We start from the raw sequence: 16,926 nt of genomic DNA, 5'->3' as shown, positions 1-16,926 counted from the left end.
CAGATTTTTTAAATATTTTCAGAGCTGAAATTGGGTAAAGAAGAGAAGAGTGAAAATCTTGCAGCGGATCCTTCTTTGATGACCACAGTTTACTTCACATACTTAGAAAAACAACAATTTATTAGTCAGGTAGAAAAGCCATACATTTAGGAGTAAAGAAAGCAAGCACAGCAGCTTGCAGCACACACTTAAAAGCACAGCAGGCCTTACAGCCTGGAAAGGAGCAACACTGAAAATAATTTGGAAGCCCTGGCAGAAAGTCAGCCGAACAGAAAGGAGATTTACTCCAACCTTGACATGCGATATGGTGGTAACTGCTCCTGGAAAACTAGAAGTCTCTTTCTAAAAACATGTTCCAGCTCAAGCACGTGCTGACTGCAGAAATTACTGTGCGAAATCCTAAATGTATGGCCTCTTCATGGCCTGAAGCACAGACTTTATGGCCTAAACTGGACAACAGCCATACGATTATGATGTTCTCCTGCAGCCCTCAATCTATTGACCTGGGCATTTATCAAAGGGGTGGGTTGTTTTTTTTTTCTCTGTGTTTTTTATTTCTAATTACAATTAGCAATATGCTTTAGAAAGGAACCATTACAATCCCATTATCTGTGGCAACTGCAACATGAGGACATGTTCTGTTAAACAAGTTTCAGATTTTCTCAGAAACATGTTAACAGGTAAAGAACACCCCTCCCCTCCACAGACAGAGAAGGATACCATCATTCAGGAAAAACAGAGAATGCAGGATTAAAAGGCTTGTTTCATAAAATGCCATGAAGTACCCTTTACTTAAATCTGTAAGCCAGCACCACCTCACCCCAGTCTTATTAAAAAGTCTAGTGATGAACTATAGTCATTTTACAAGTCTTGTGGGTTACTCTGGTGCATAATTTCCTATTTCTATGTCTTGCTCTAAGTGACATAACCAGTTCTCATGCATCAGTCCTTCTACAGGGCTTTCCCCCAAGTGCTGTAAAATGAAACTACGCGCCTCCGCACTCAGACTGACCAGGCATCCCGCAGGGCACTCCACAGCAGGGATTCTCTCCAGAAACCCACCGCAGATTTTGTCCCCAGTCCATCGCCTGTGACAGCAGTCCCCAGTCTCCACACCGCAGGTGAGCGTGGGACGGGATTCCAACGGGCAAGCCCCAGTGTCCGGGAAGCTGCCTGCACCACGGCAGACAGCCCCAGGCATTGCCCGAGCGGCTCCATGTGCTGCAGCTGCTTTGGTGGGTGCGGAGAGCACCGGCCCACAGGCTCGTCTCTAACAGCTGCTATGTTCAGAACAGAAGGATTTCTACTGGGTATTGTTGGCCTCGTATAGGGTCTGATGCTGTCGGTACTAACGGTGCTTTTTGGGCAGCAGCAGCAATTTGGGAGCTCTCAGCCTTTTGCGGTAAAGGCCTGGGGCTCAGCAGACTCAGGCTGGTTATACTAGCTGCGCTTTGCTTACTTGCCTTGTTTTATTTTCTAAATCTGATCAGGATACTTCTCACAAATCCCAATCTTGCTTTTTGAGTTACCTTGTATCTGCTAAACTTTAACTTGGGACTTGCACTGGAAAAGAAGATGGGAAGCATTTCCCCACTAAGTTTGAAGTGGTTCATACAGCTTTTTATCACATTTTTCATTTAACATCATTAAGCACAGGATATTAAGCACAGAAATGCCACTTCGCTATTCACAAATGCTGCTGTCATTAGATATGCTTCTCTCCAACAGCAGCATGGCAAAGAGATCGCTTTTCAAAGGTGGGATTGAGGCCGGAGTCCCCCAGTAAAAGAATTTTGGGGCTGACAAATAGTAACAGGCTGCAAAAAGAAACTTGAAGCAAGCTTTTAAAGCTCAAGTCATGAGCTCATGCAGTCCCTAAATAGCTTAACAATAAGCCACTTTGGGCTATCTGGCTTCATTTCCTGGTGATGGAAGTGAGATTGGAAGGGAAGAACAGAGTATTCCTTTACCGGGCACAGACACTCAATGCTATATTTCTCTCGGAGCACGGCTACACAATTCAACACAACTCAAAATTGCACTGCAAGCTGCAGTGCCAAGTCCTGCTCCAGAGTAGGAGACTGCCAAATAAAATACAGTGAAAGAGTCAGCAGTCCTTCATAAATGGACGTACTTGATATGTGGAGGACTAAGCGTCCATGTGACTGTTAGTGCTGAGTAAAATCTGGCATCGCAGATGAAAATGTTGTTTGCATTTCAATTTGCCCTTTCTAAATGTAGTAGTATTTCTAGTGATGTTAGTTTTGATGTGGAGCACTACTTCGCTCAACAAGAGACTTGCAAGAAGCAGGAATGAGAGAGCAGAACATTACTTTAAATGTCACTAGAAAATGAAAACAAAAACTGTGTCTGCAGGGATAATTGGGTAGAGCTATTCGGGGAACCTCTCACAAGGAGACGAAGTGGGGGCAGAGCCCAGCGCATCTCGTTATGACAGTAACGCCTTCCAGCTTTTCCAGACACCCCGTGAGAGCCAGGCAGATCAGGATAGACACCAGACTGGCCGGCTGCGATAGCCACTGGTGGCACTGCAGGCCATCAGCTACCCTCAGCTGGCTGAGTTTGCACCTGGATGCCACCCAGACGACAGCATCATCAGTTCTGCAAACCAAAATCGGCAGAGCCCGCCTTGTTACCTTGTATATACACTTGTGTAAGTCGCTAAGAACTCCCTCCTCCTCCTCGTCGTCCTCCTTCGTGGTCTCCTTTTCCTGAGCGAAGAGCCGCCGCCTGCCTGTCTTCAGTGGGACGTCGACCTCTTTTAACTTGTTGCGGAAGCCATTTTTGTGAATCACGCCGTTGATGAGTCCGTTTTTGGGCTCAAACCGGGGCAAGGAATGGAACTTGTAGGCATTCTCCGAATGTCCCTCCAAAGGTCCTTTCCTCTTCTCCAAGATTTCCTTTTCCAGCAAGACCTCCTTCTCCAGTTTCTTGTGCTCCTCGGGGGAGAGGGAGTCGTAGGAGAGCAAGTACTGGCAGTAGGCTTCTTGCAGCTTGGCCAGCCTGTCCTGTGCAGTTTTGGGGATGCGCAGCATGTCTGCCAGCTTGTTCCATTTCTTGAGGTCAGTCACTTGCTGCATCCCCCCCATCTCGTTGATCAGCTGGACAAAGCAGGCCAGGTCGAGCTCGCAGCCTCCTGGGGTCCACATGTGCCAAGCAGCAGAGATGGGGAAAGGGAAACACAGGAGCAGGTTAGGAAAAGTTGCGGGTGGCTCGCATCAAGCATGCTACCAAGCTGGACACATACGGGCCGTGCCACCCGTACAGCTTTAGTCACCTGGGCACCGGAGCAGGACTGTCCCTATCTCGTACGCCTCCTGCTAAAGACAGGCACATGCCACTGTTTGCTAGCTTGAGCCATTCAGCAGATCATATTTTGCTATTTGCAATAGCCTTTCCTATGGTTAAACTTGCTCTCCTCCTCAAGTTTCATTCCCTTCTCTTCTCAGAGCACCCCCAGCTATCTCCTGACACACGTCGTTCCCCTGGTTGTTACCCAGCAGCCGGTGAGATGAGAGCTGCCCAGCTCTTTAAAAGCCCCCACACTCCCACCCTCCCCTCCCCTGCCACCAGTCCCCTGTCTGGTTTACACCAGGAAGAAGCAAAACGACTGGCAAGATGGGTACTGGCAATCAAAAAGACAAGTACCTGTCCCTTCTGGAGGTGAAACATTGATTATCTAATGTCTGCACAACACTTTCAATACAATTAGTATTTAAGAGGAGCACAGTAAGATCATTAATTTCACTACAGGTAGAAAAACCCTTAAAAAAAAATCCAGAAGAAGCAGGGGGGTTGGTGCCTGCAACTGCATAGAAAAGTTCAAGACACATTATTTTTCCAGTTTGAGGCTATCCATATTTTATATTCCATTATGGGTTTGTATGTTTTGAGATGACTAGCACATTTCACGCTCCAGTCAAAAAATAAAAATGGAGTATTATACAAACTGCAGCATAAAAAGCAGCCAAATAGATGAGGAACAATAAAAGAAACATCATAAATACTCTCAAAGCACAGAAATAAATCATCAATAGAAAGAGTGAAGAAACAGACCAAAGACCACCTGCAATTCAACAGGGCACTGCTGAAGAAAAAAAGAGAATTAATACAAAACTTGCGTCAACATCGCTGCTGCCACATTGTCTCTCCTTCCCCTTTTTCTTTGAGAAAAGTAAAAAATCATTATGCCATAGCCATTTCAGAGCACTTAAAAATGCTATTACACAACAGAGAAGGGCAATAAGCAACATTATGGTAAATATTTACTGTTGGTTTAGCTACAGCAAACCAAAGCTGCAGCATCTTAAGGACCAGCCATATCATCTTGCTTCCTAGTGCAAGCAGTATTACTTTCTTCAAACCACCCTGTGCTGCATCTCAGACACTTCGTAGCTGATCCCAATTTTCCTTCTTCCATCCACTTTCCCCATTTCCACCACTTGTGCCAAGCCAGTGAGGAGGGAGACTCAGCAGTGTAAACCTGTGTGCAACATTTCGGGATGACAACGATTGTGACCGAGGCAGAGCAGTACCAGAGGCTGCTCACTGATGCTGCCCGTACAGCGCTGGGCAAAGGTGTGAAAAGAGGAAAAGGGATTTTGGCTGCAGCTAAAACCAAGGGTAAAGCCTTGAGGAGCATATGACAAGGGTCATGGGGTAGCAGATTTATCCAGTTTAGTAGGGGGTGATGGTGTCAAAATGGTTAAGTCTTGAAGCTGAGAAAAGGTAAACACCATGGGAAAAAAACCACAAGTTTGAAAGGTTTTCTTTCTTTCTTTCCTCTTTAATCTTCACCATAAAATAACTTTCAAGCTGGCCTCTAATACAGGCTGTTACTTTTTTGGTCTAGAGTTTTATATCCACTGTTCACAAATAAGCTGAAGGCATAATTCAAGATGGCTTTCCATCCCAATAGATTCAGTGACCTACATAAAGTTGAGTAACATACTCCTAACTTCGAAAGAAGTGTGGTCCAGGTTTAACGTTATACATGTTCTCCAGTGGGACAAATAGCGCACACCCAGCTTAAGGGCCTAGTTTCAACACTGTTTATGAGATATTTAAGAAATGTGATTTTCTCCCGCATCATGGAATGATCACTCATAATCACTCTGCAATATTAGAGCTCGAGTAGCACATCATTCAACCAGAGCCTTGCATATCTGGCAGATCCTCCATAGGGCCAGCTACAGCTAAGGTTTACAAAATGGTCTCAATTATAATTCCATTTCACACAGTCATAACTTTTGGAAGCATTTATATCTCAGGCTGATGTTTTCCAGAATTGACCTAAGCATGTTGCTTAAACTTTCCTTGACAGGCTGAAAGGGGGAAGGAAAAAAAAAAAGTTTAACCCATTTATAAGCACCTACAGCAAAATGGCTTAAATAGGAGACCTGGAACATGTTATGCAGAAATAGCATCTGACTTTTTTGTCTTTTTTAAATAGTCTTAATTTCACTAAATTAGGAATATTTTTAAATTGCCCAGTAAGCAAGCTCATTTGAAAAAAAAAAAAAAAAAAAAGAACAAAACAAAACCAAAAAAACCTTACATCTTCAGGTATGCATTTAATACCAAATGCTGGCACTACACAAGTCATTGGCAAAACTCCCACTTACTTCAATGGAAATGTGATTTGGCCCTGAAAGCAGGGATATGTACGCAGGTCTACTTAAATAAGTGTGCATTTATCACTACAGATTATTTTCTATCTTTCCTGCTGGAACCAACATATTTCTCATCTTTGTACACTGATGATCTGCAGCTTCTTTTCTCCATTTTGTTTTTAATTTTAAACACAAGATAGGTAGGAAATTAACTGCAGAAAGGATACATAAGATGCAAATTTTATAAGAGACCACTGTTTGCTCCGGTTATATGGCACCCAGCAGAATAGAATCCTTGCCTATTAATTAGGCTCTTAGGTGCTTAAATAATACAAATAATTAACAGTAATGCCATCTTAATGCCGAGTTAAGGTATTTCATTAAAAAGTTAACATTGTTCCAGGAGCGTTAATCGAGCTGTCTTGCACATTTTCTTCTCTCTCTCGCCAATGTAAATTTAATTCATTATTCTTCTCTATTAGCATACAACCATTGCATACATTAGGCATACAAAATGTTCACTTATTGCTGCTTGAGTGATTTTAATTTTCAGATTTCCTTGAACGTTTTTGCACGGCTATTGCAACAGAGTGCTAACCCTCATTTCTCCTCCTCAAATTCTGTCATTTCTCTGTTGTGCCCTGCATCGGTTCACCATAAACTCTGCAATCTCTTTGTGTGCTTTTATGCATTTTCACTTACTTACCACATGTGATATAAAATAAAGTTTGAAAACGGGGGAGGGGAAGTGTTGTGAACAGTTTAAACAGAAAAGCGTGTCCTTTAATCCAACTTGTGTTGATAGCTGCCTCTGATCGGATAATGCCTCAAAGGCAAAACTCTAGCCTCAAGTTGCAACATGCAGGTCCTGTGAGCTCTGACTCAAAACACTTCAAAAACAAAGGGAAGGGCTAACAAAAATTAAAACCACAAGTTTGTTACTACGTCATGGCTGCAAAGGCAGTAGAGATGGAGGTGGCTCATTCAATAGTTCATTTGTATGCTGCTGTTGTCATGTTTTTACAAACTATTGTCACATTTTTGTCACGTGTCATATTTGACAGCAGACCATAAACCAAGAATTCTGTTAAATAAGTGATTCTCACTCAGGCATTAGCCCTGGCAGACACCTGCTGGGAGAAATAATGAAACCTCCATTTTGCAATCAACCACATTTTACTGCCTATTCTTGACACTTAATGGTTGTTAAATGTCAGCAGGTCACTGCAAATTTGTGATTTTAAGTGTCTGAGTACCCAAATATAAGTCAGTTCTGAGATATTTTCTTTCCCCCTTGGTTAAATGCTTTTAAAGAAAGGGGAAAAAAATATTTGTATTAAGGCTTGGCAGCATTGCAACCTGTTTGGAAAACATCTTTGGAAAGGTCTGAAAAATATTCTGAGGCAACATATAAACCAGGGCTACCAATATTCGTAGTTGTACTACCTACAAAAATAAACAGCAGGGAAAGGAGAAGATCCTGAAATCTGGAGACCAAGACCCCACATAGCATTTGTTTTCCCTGGGTGAACTAAAGAGCTGGCAGGGGGAAAGTCTCTCTGGAAAGCTCTCCAACAACCTACCTGCATCGTGCCTGACCAACGGATAAAAAGAGAGATCCAGAGCTCTGCAGTGTTAATTGAACAGGGGTTCAGTTAAGCACAAAGGCAAACGGAGCATAAAGTTGTATACGGACACTAACAAGCAGCGGCAAAAGGCCAATGAAACCACAGCCCTTACCTATGAGTGGGAGTTCGTCCATGGTAATGCCCTGAGATTTGAGGTGCTTCTTGATACAGGCCAGCCGCTGCACGTTGGGTCCCCAGCGCCTGCCTAGCTTGTGTATGTGCTGAATCTGTGTCACAAACCGCATTTCATCATTTAGCTTGCACTCAGGTCTCCAGTCTGGAGGAGGAATCACCCTGCACATCCCATACTTCTCTACCTGAGCTCGGACTGACTCAATGTATATCAGTGGGTCATGAAATTCCTTGGTGGAGGGCCTAAGGATGGGAATTTCCCCCAGCATCCCCCACCCAGACTTACTACTGCCCTTTTCGTGCTTTCCCATTGAGTCTTGTGGCTTGTGCAAGGACTCCGCTTGAGAGGTAGAACGATTTTCACAGGAGGCATTTTCAGTTTTGCCATGTGCTTGTTTCCCTGGCGTACTCTTTCCAGCAGTGGCTCTTTTCGGCCTATTTCTTTCCAAACTCTTCTCTGGCACTTCCTTTTTAAGGTGTCCATTTAGCAAAGGCTTTTCTACGGCTGCCTTTTTGCTGGCAGCTTCTGCCAAGTTGACGGCCCCTTTCATTCTCTTGGTGGGCGACTGTATTTTGTCTATGTGATTCGTTTCTTCCAGCCTCCTCTTCGAATTGCGCAGCCCCTCCCTCAACTGTCTCCCCACCTCCTTAGTGCATGTCTTTTGGTTCAACTTGCCATTGACTTTTACACCATTAACAGCGGTATTGTTAGACTTGGATGCTCCAAGGGATAGCACCTGTTTGCGGGTTTTTGCATTGCTACTTTCTATTTTCCCTGAGATTGTGTGGTTGACAGGTGAACTGGGTTTGTGGTGATTTAGTTTGGTTTCCTTGACCAGTTCTTTCTTGGCTTTGGTGTATGTGACAGTTCCCTTTGTCACTGTTGCAGTGTACTTCACAGTTTTGGACGGTGAAGGTCTGACTTCTCTCATCTTTTTGGCACTGGCTGCATTTGCACTCGGAGATGACATTCGAGTGATCCCATTGACTTTAGAAACCTGCAGTGCCAGGAGTGTTGCGGGGGGGGGCAGAAGGAAGGAAACAGAAAACAGAAGAGTAAATTAATAGTGTTACCACTTAGCCACAGCATCCCAGTCGCAGGACAACCATGTTCTGCAATCCTGACTCCTGGCCCCTTTGTACAATCTTCATATAACAGTTTTCACCCAGGTAAGAGGAGGGACTGGGCATCTATAATAAACAAATAAAACAGAAGTATTTTTTTAAAGAATGAACCAAAAAGTCCCCAGAAAGCCAATCTTGTTTCGGAGGGTACAAAGCCTCTGGCATTAAGAAGGGTGAGGTCCCTTGCTTGCACTACCCCCTTCCTTGTCTACCAGAAAGCCTGTTATGATATCACAAAACATAGGTAGTCTAATTTACAAACTAATACTTTCATTATCTCCTTTTCTGGCCTTCAGACGCTATCTCTCTCCCACCCAACTTCCCTTAAGTGCACACACAATTTACTACTACTTAGCAGACAAACTAGCGAGCACATACTATCTCCTCCAACTGGAACGGGCATGATTTACAAAAAACACACACTGAGATCCAAACCAACCTCCTGTTTATACATACATACATCTAAAAAGAGATATTGAATACATTATGCACCCAGCAGATCAGGATGGCCATGAAGGATCCAGTCTATCATACCTATTAAATCTTGGGAGGCATCTTGTTGCTGAAGTAATTCATTTGAAATAAAAATGTATGCAGTGATTCAATGTGTTTTTTAAAAAGTTTGATACCTGGGCAGTTTTGCTGACACACATTTTATTACATCATTTTCATCACTCACTAATGTGCCATTGCAACTTAGAATTGCTAGACTCCACTGCTTTCTGTTAGACCTCTGAACCCAACTATGAAACTAAAATTTATATTTTAACTATAAGATGCATTAAGCACTGAAAGCAACCCTCAGCTTCAAAGAGAATTGTGACAGCCCAGCACTGCCAAAGCTAAGGCCCACTACTAAGAAAATGAAGTTCAAGTTTAAACCTCAAACAAATTTCAGCATTTAAACAAGTTTAAACCTTGTCTTCTCACCTCCTTAAACTACTATGAGTGCAGAAAAACACATCCAAAAATCAGCAACATTGATAAAAGTGCTCGAAGTGGAAGCATACAGTACAATCGCCCCTCATCAGTGCTCAGGTGAGTAACACCATTCCTGCAAAGTTATAATACTTCCCTGTGGGATTTCAAAATCCTTGCCAAATTAGTAAGCATGGCAGCTTCTCTCAAATAAATGCAAGAATTGTAGTCACTTATAAAGTAGGGATAAAATGTTATAAAATAGGGATCAAATAGACTGAAAAGATCATAGTAGGGTCTTGCATTAAGTGACTTGTGGAAGAGAAACTAGAACCTGGGGATTCTGAATACACGCACAAGTACGTGTATACATGCATTTACTGTGCATTTTCTCCTCTGTGCTCCAGAGGCTGGAGCAGGAGTAACACCCTTTTAAAACCCATCCATATTCTTGTCCCTCCTGTGCTTCCAAAGTAGAAACACTTAAGGAAAATCCAGTTAGCTGATGACATGAGTTTCTACCTCGAGCTTTCCAAAGACATATGAGATATCATCTGGAAAGCAAACACTTGCTAACAAAAATACATTTACCCATCTCCCTTGAAATTTAGGCAGTACTCTGCATTTGAAATGGAGGCCTGTGTTTGACTTTTACAGCACTTTTTCATACCGCAGACACGGGTAGAGAGCTGCTGAGACATTGCCTCTTGCCTGCAGCAGTCAGAACCAGCACTGAACATCTCTGGCTTTATAAATAGCCAGGAACATCGATTACAGATTTCATCTAGGCTAATAGAGAAGAATTGACTGAGAACTGGAAGGGGAATGTAATCTTGGTGACAGTGATCATGAAATGAGTTTTCAATTCTAAGATATGACAACAGTAGAGAAAGCAAACCAAAGCAATTCCCACTCAGAGGAAGGGCACAAAACACAGGCCATTATGCCTATTCACAAAGTCCTCTAATGACTGGAAAATTAGAAAAGAATCACAGTAAAAAGTGGAAACACAATTATGTGACTAAGGGCAACTATACAGGAACAGCAAAAGCATGTGTGGGTAAAATCAGAAAGGCCAAGGAGTTAAAGAAACTTCAGTTAGCAAGAGACACAAAATTCAACCAAAAAAAAAATTTATAAACACTTTAAAAATACAAAGACAACAAAGAACAGCAGAGATCAACCACCACACAAGGAAGGAAAACAAATGCAACAATTTGGCTAAAGTGTTTGTGCTTCTTTTGCATTAGCCTTCACCAAAAGTACCTCTGACTGAATACTTACCGGATATATAACATAACCAATTTCAGCAAAAGAGCTAGGAAGGCAACCCCAGTAAGCTAAAATGTACCTAGATGACTTAGGGCATGGCTCCTGGAAATAAGTTGAGGGTAGGCAGAGTCTACCTAACTTCAAACCCTAAAATCATTCTGTAACAAAAGATCAAACAGTTAATTTGTAAACACACAAAAATAAGATAGTGTTAAAAACAAAAAATTAATAAAAACAAACCAAAAAACCCCACCCATCGTTTTGCCAAAATAGCACATCAAGCTAATTTAATCATCTTCTGACAGACACCTGGCTGAGCAGGTAAAGAAGCCCCTCCGCTTCAGTAGGGCTCCAGTCACTGTCCCACGTGATGTTCCATCAAACAAGCTCCTGAGACACATCCTAGACATAATTACTCTAAAGTGGCTTCACAAGGGATTAAATAAAGTCATCCTCAAGGGAAGTTATCGTTGTCATAGTACACTGTCATCCTAGGAGGGCATTTCAGGTGACTTTCTGCAGGGACTTGTCTTGACCTCAGTTCTACCAAGTAGTTCCATCAGTAACTTGAATTATCAAAAATTTGTCAGTGACACACACCTGGAAGGGGCTGTAAGGACTCTGGAGACAAGGTCAAAATCAAAGGCAATCTTGAAGAACTTATTTCAGAACATTTCTACAATAAGAGGAAGTGCTATTTTTAGGAAGGACAAATCAAATCCACGTAGGGGAGGGGTAACATTTGAGGACCACAGTGAGCACGCAAATCACTGTCTGAGACCTATTACCAAGAATGCCAAAAGCAAGGGATCGGAGCACAGGCTTTCCTAGGAAGGGCTGGACCCAGCATCAGGCCCACACTGTGAGAAAAATTTAGACAGTGGAACAAGTCTAAAAGAGCACAAAGTCCTCAGGCATTTGGAAAATACGATCTTTACTGAAAAGCCAAGGGAGCTGGGCTTACTTAGTCTGAAAGAGATTATGGGAAAACTCTGTAATGGTCTTCTGATGCATAAGGAGCTCCTCTGAAAAGAGACAGTAAACGCTCCTTCCATGTTCACTGGGAAAAGTGGGAGAAAAAAACCTTTTAATTGTCTACAACAATGTTCTGAGGCACAGCTATGAAAACTTGTTCATTAGTAGAAAACGAAAACACTGGAAGAAGCTGTCAATGGATGTTGTGGAGTCTCCTCTATGGGAGGTTTTCCAGAAGGTTTCAAGGAGGCTATACCTACATTACTGTGCTGTCAGGTACAGTCAAGACAAGACCTCAGAGGGAGCAGTCAGGCTGTATGGAGGTATCTTGTCACTCCAGCCTTCCCATGATTTTTTCTGAAGAAGTCGTGACCAGAAGTCTGAAGGGCCATCCAGGGCACTCCTTCAGCAAGGGGGGGGGGGGGTCACACAGGGCCTGAGAACAAACCAGAGTCAGGGAGAAAGTGCTCATGGAGAAAGACAAGATCCTCACAGCTCCTTCTCGTCAAAGGAAAACATGCCATCAGCACCATCACCTTTAGGCCACAATTGAAACTGCCAAGATACAGAACTCTGGAAAACTGAATTCATTAAGAAAACAGCAACTTATCACAACTGTTTAGAGTTGTTAGAATACCTCCACACAACAAAAGCTTAGATCTTGAATGAACAGGTACATAAGCTTTGGCTATCTAACCTCCAATCCTAGATTATAAGCACACTAGTTTGAGTTTTTATTCAAACTTACTGAAGTTACTCCTGTGATGAACAGGTCCTAAATTAAACAACACTTGGCTTTGATAATACCATAAGGAATTCACTTATTTCCTTCTGGTTGCTAACTAAGGAGACCCCACAAGAAAGAAACACTGCTGAAAAATTCCTCAGGACCATTATCTTTCTAGAGCAGACGCAACATGAAGGTTTTCAAATGCTTCTCCCTCTTCCCTCCCCACATGCCCACAGGTATCTTGAGTGTTTTCAGAGAACATAGCGTCATGTTTAAGATACAGCAGTACTATATAGACCAGAACAGACCATACTTCACATGCAAATAGGCTGCAACAAACGTCTTCCAGCTGGAAACAAGTGGAACAAACAATGTGGTCATAGCCCACCATCAAAGTAACAGCTGGATTCAGGATTTCACACTGACATATGTGAAATTCTGGCTGGTCAGTCATCACCTACACGTTCCTGGTCTGCACTTGTCTCTGAGGACCCATTAGATGATTGGAACCAAAAGAAACAAGAAATTGTGGTAGGCATTTCTTACCTTTCTACTGTTGATATGTCTCCCCCCAAATGAAACATACACAGTTAGCCTAAAAAATTAGCTGCACTGCCAGATGTGCAGGTTCACCAAACAGGGGTCTATGCCACAGCTCCATCCCGAGGCAGTGCTTACACTGAGCACGTAAGAAAGAAGTCAATTTAATTCAAACAGAATCATAGAATCAATTAGGTTGGAATAGACCTTTTAAGATCATCAAGTCCAACCGTTAACCTAGCACTGCCAAGTCCACCATTAAAACATGTCCTTCAGCACACCATCTACAAGTCTTTTAAATACCTCCAGGGATGGTGACTCAATCACTTCCCTGGGCAGCCTGTTCCAATGCTTGACAATCCTTTCAGTGAAGAAATTTTTCCTAATATCCAATCTAAACCTCCCCTGGCACAACTTGAGGCCATTTCCTCTCGTCCTATCGCTTGCTACTTGGGAGAAGAGACTGACACCCACCTCACTACAACCTCCTTTCAGGCAGTTGTAGAAAGTGATAAGGTCTCCCTTCAGCCTCCTTTTCTCCAGGGTAAACAACCCCAGTTCCCTCAGATGCTCCTCCTAAGACTTGCTCTCTAGATCCTTCACCAGCTTCGTTGCCCTTCTCTGGACACGCTCCAGCACCTCAGTGTCTGTCTTGTAGTGAGGGGCCCAAAACTGAACACAGGATTCAAGGTGCAGCCTCACCAGTGCCGATTAAAAGGGGACAACCACCTCCCTGCTCCTGCTGGCCATGCTATTTCTGATACAGGCCAGGATGCCGTTGGCCTTCTGGGCCACCTGGGCTCACTGCTGGCTCATATTCAGCCGGCTGTTGACCAGCGCTCCCAGGTCCTTTTTGCTGAGCAGCTTTCCAGCCACTCTTCCCCAAGCCTGTAGCGCTGTGTGGGGTTGTTGTGACCCAAGTGCAGGACCCGGCACTTGGCCTTGTTGAACCTCATACGATTGGCCTCAACCCATCGATCCAGCCTGTGCAGATCCCTCTGTAGAGCCTTCCTACCCTCCAGTAGATCGACACTCCCACCCAACTTGGTGTCTTACTGAGGGTGCACTCGATCTCCTCATCCAGATCATTGATAAAGATATTAAACAGAACTGGCCCCAATACTGAGCCCTGGGGAACACCACTGGTGACCAGTCACCAGCTGGATTTAACTCCATTCACCACCGCTCTTTGGGCTCGGCCATCCAGCCAGTTTTATTACCCAGCGAAGAGTACACCTGTCCAAAGCATGAGCAGCCAGTTTCTCCAGGGGAATACTGTGGGAAACAGTTTCAAAGGCTTTACTAAAGTCTAGGTGGACAACATCCACAGCCTTTCCCTCATCCACTAAGCAGGTCACCTTGTAGTAACAAAGTGATTGACATTAGCCTTATATGACTCAGTCTTGAGCTAAAGGTGAAACTAGGGATATGAATAATCTTATCTTTGCTTTTCAGCTATCTTCCTGGTTTTGCTGACATGTATTTGTCCTCAGAAAACTCTTCTCTCCACTTTACTGAACACTTGCCTTGCAGTAAAAGACAGTACAACAGCTTTTAAATGTTGCTGCCTCTTAAAAAGCAAATGGGACCAGCACATAGTCTTGCAGCAATTTGTTTGTTGGATTTAAACTGATCTACATACACACCTCTGCATAGCACCTAGGATCCAGCCTCCAGACATATACACACACACTCTCACACACACACACTAAAGCCAACAAATGACTTGTTATCTAACAACCACAGTAATAACAGCAACATTAGCAATACCAATAACAGCTTTGGTCCCAAACAAATTCAAGTTATGCAACTGTTCTCAAATTCATTCATAAAAATACTTCTGTGTTGATATGAGTTTTGCAGAGCTAAATTACCATATTAGGCCAAGAGAGGGCCCCATTGAACTATATTTCCTTAGCCCACAAGCCCTTTGAATTAGGGGATTTGGGAAGATAGCAAGGGAGGAAGAAAAGAGAGAGAGGGAACATGTGACAAGTGCAAGGGCACACCAGGAAAGGAAAGAAAGAAGGAAAGAAAGAGGGGGAGGGAAAGAATCTTGGGTAATTTCTAGTATTCTGCCTTTATTTTCTGTAAGACTGAACAAAACAAAAACATACACATGTAAATGCACGTGAACAAGGAGCAAAAACATACTGGAAGGAGGACAAACATGTGACTGGCACCCTGGAAAAACAACTTTCCTTTTGGAAAATACTGATAAAGTCAACAAAGACTCAGGACAAGGGCAGAAAATTTAGCAATGTCACATAACTGGTAAGTCTAAGGTTTTGCACAAAGCTAAGTCTTTCTGTCAGACAAAATGCATAATCCACCTTTAATTACTTACAGCCACATTTTCATTAAAATTGGTAAGTCCTTATGTTACTTTGGTTGCAGAAGAAAATTGCCTAACGTTTTAATAAAAAAAAACAAAAAAAACAAAAAAACAACAAAAAAAACCCCATCATCTCAGCTTACAGCCCTCTTATTTTCTGAAGCTTGAGGACCACACTCTGTGAGGTGTCTGTGTGGCACGACTGTTGGTTGTACTGCATTGCTTTAGAATTTCCCTCCATTCTGTGCAGCACAATTGAAAACATCTAATACTCTATGAAGCAAAACCCACTTGGATCGTGGACAAAATTCTTCTACATCTGTCTTTTCCCTTCTCAGAACTACCTTCACAAGTGATGGCAGCTGACTTTCACAAGAATTTTAACCATTCATACTTTGATGATACAACTTTAAAGCATTTCACACAAGTGTTCCAGTGAGCTAAAATAATTAAGTATGAAGTACATCCTTACGTTTTGGGAAACTTGTTCAACACGAAGAGCTCATGGCAGAGCACATCACAGCAAGGATGATAGGATGCTGGTAGTCACAATACAGAAAGCCAAAAGGATGCAAAAGGTAGGCAGTCAAGCTGATGACTAGATAAGCAAAATTGCCATGGGAGAATAAAGAATGAAAGTCTTACAGAAGAGAAAAGAAATATACTGTAGATAGAGACTTCAGGATCTCAAATTTTATTTAGAAGGTAGTATAAATCCAGTGGAGGCATTTCAGGAGAAGCTGAACACCACTGAAGCACAGGGTATGAAAGATTTCCTTGGCAAGAGCACCTTGCCTGTTTTTCTTTTTGCCATTTTTCATTTCCAAGCCTATGACTGAAAGGTGCCACTTAAGGCCGTGACAGCCCTACAAGATGGCAATTCCTGCTCCACTGAAGCCCAGACCAGCCTTCTTAGAAGAAAAACCTTTAGATGCCAGCAAATAAAGACTGTCTCTAATTGGTCTTTTGAGAATTAACCACCAAACCAAAAAAATGTAAGGCATAAGTGCAGCAAGCTTTCTTTCCATACTGCATTGCCCTAGCACAGGTACCTTGGCAACCTAGCCTCAGACTGAATAAGGACACTGACTGGGCATTTTGAAAGTCTTCTATAAAAACATATTTGACAGTTGCTATTTTAGGAGCCCTTTGATCCGATCATCAAAAATAGATGGAGATGCATCCTGCCCAAATGCCAGTCACAAGCACTGAAAGGTTGGTCTGCTAAACTTCCACACCCAAATACAAGTCAGGCTGAGACAAACCTCTTGCTGAATTTTTTTGCTAGTTTTCAACCAGGTAACATGAAACTCTGAATTTCTCCCTAGCTGGTATGCCCACTGTGAAGCAGGCAATATCCTGGAGCACCTTCTTTATGCATCAGGCAAAACATTTTTCCCGGACTCCGAGGTTTGTGTTGCCCACATGCAATACAAGACACCCGATCGTAATGTCAGCTTCCCCACCATGCCCGTAAGCCTCTAAGATAACCTGAGCAGACCAGCCGTACACAAAAGGAGTTCATTTTTCCACATGCTGCCAGCCTTGCCACAGCAGAGAGGACAACAAAAGTGCCAGTCAGAAGGGTTTAATAAATAGCGATGGGAACTTTACTCTCTCATACTTATACACTGGATA

General features: G+C 42.9%; 1 protein-coding gene across 3 annotated transcripts in view; it reads right to left on the bottom strand.

Annotated features, from left to right (window-relative positions):
* Positions 1–16,926, bottom strand: part of JARID2 (jumonji and AT-rich interaction domain containing 2) — a 224,186-nt gene that overhangs the window by 23,957 nt on the left and 183,303 nt on the right. For all 3 annotated transcript variants that reach the window (XM_075052293.1, XM_075052291.1, XM_075052294.1), the window contains 2 exons: positions 7,374–8,391; positions 2,658–3,157 (listed from right to left, as the gene is read on the bottom strand). In XM_075052293.1, the coding sequence (XP_074908394.1) occupies positions 2,658–3,157; positions 7,374–8,391 (1,518 nt within the window). The remainder of the gene's footprint in view (positions 1–2,657; positions 3,158–7,373; positions 8,392–16,926) is intronic.

Source organism: Buteo buteo, chromosome 20 (genome assembly GCF_964188355.1).
Source record: "Buteo buteo chromosome 20, bButBut1.hap1.1, whole genome shotgun sequence".
NCBI classification, from domain to species: Eukaryota; Metazoa; Chordata; class Aves; order Accipitriformes; family Accipitridae; genus Buteo; species Buteo buteo.
The sequence above is the reverse complement of the archived record's forward strand: the minus strand, read 5'-3'. Positions and strand labels throughout refer to the sequence as shown.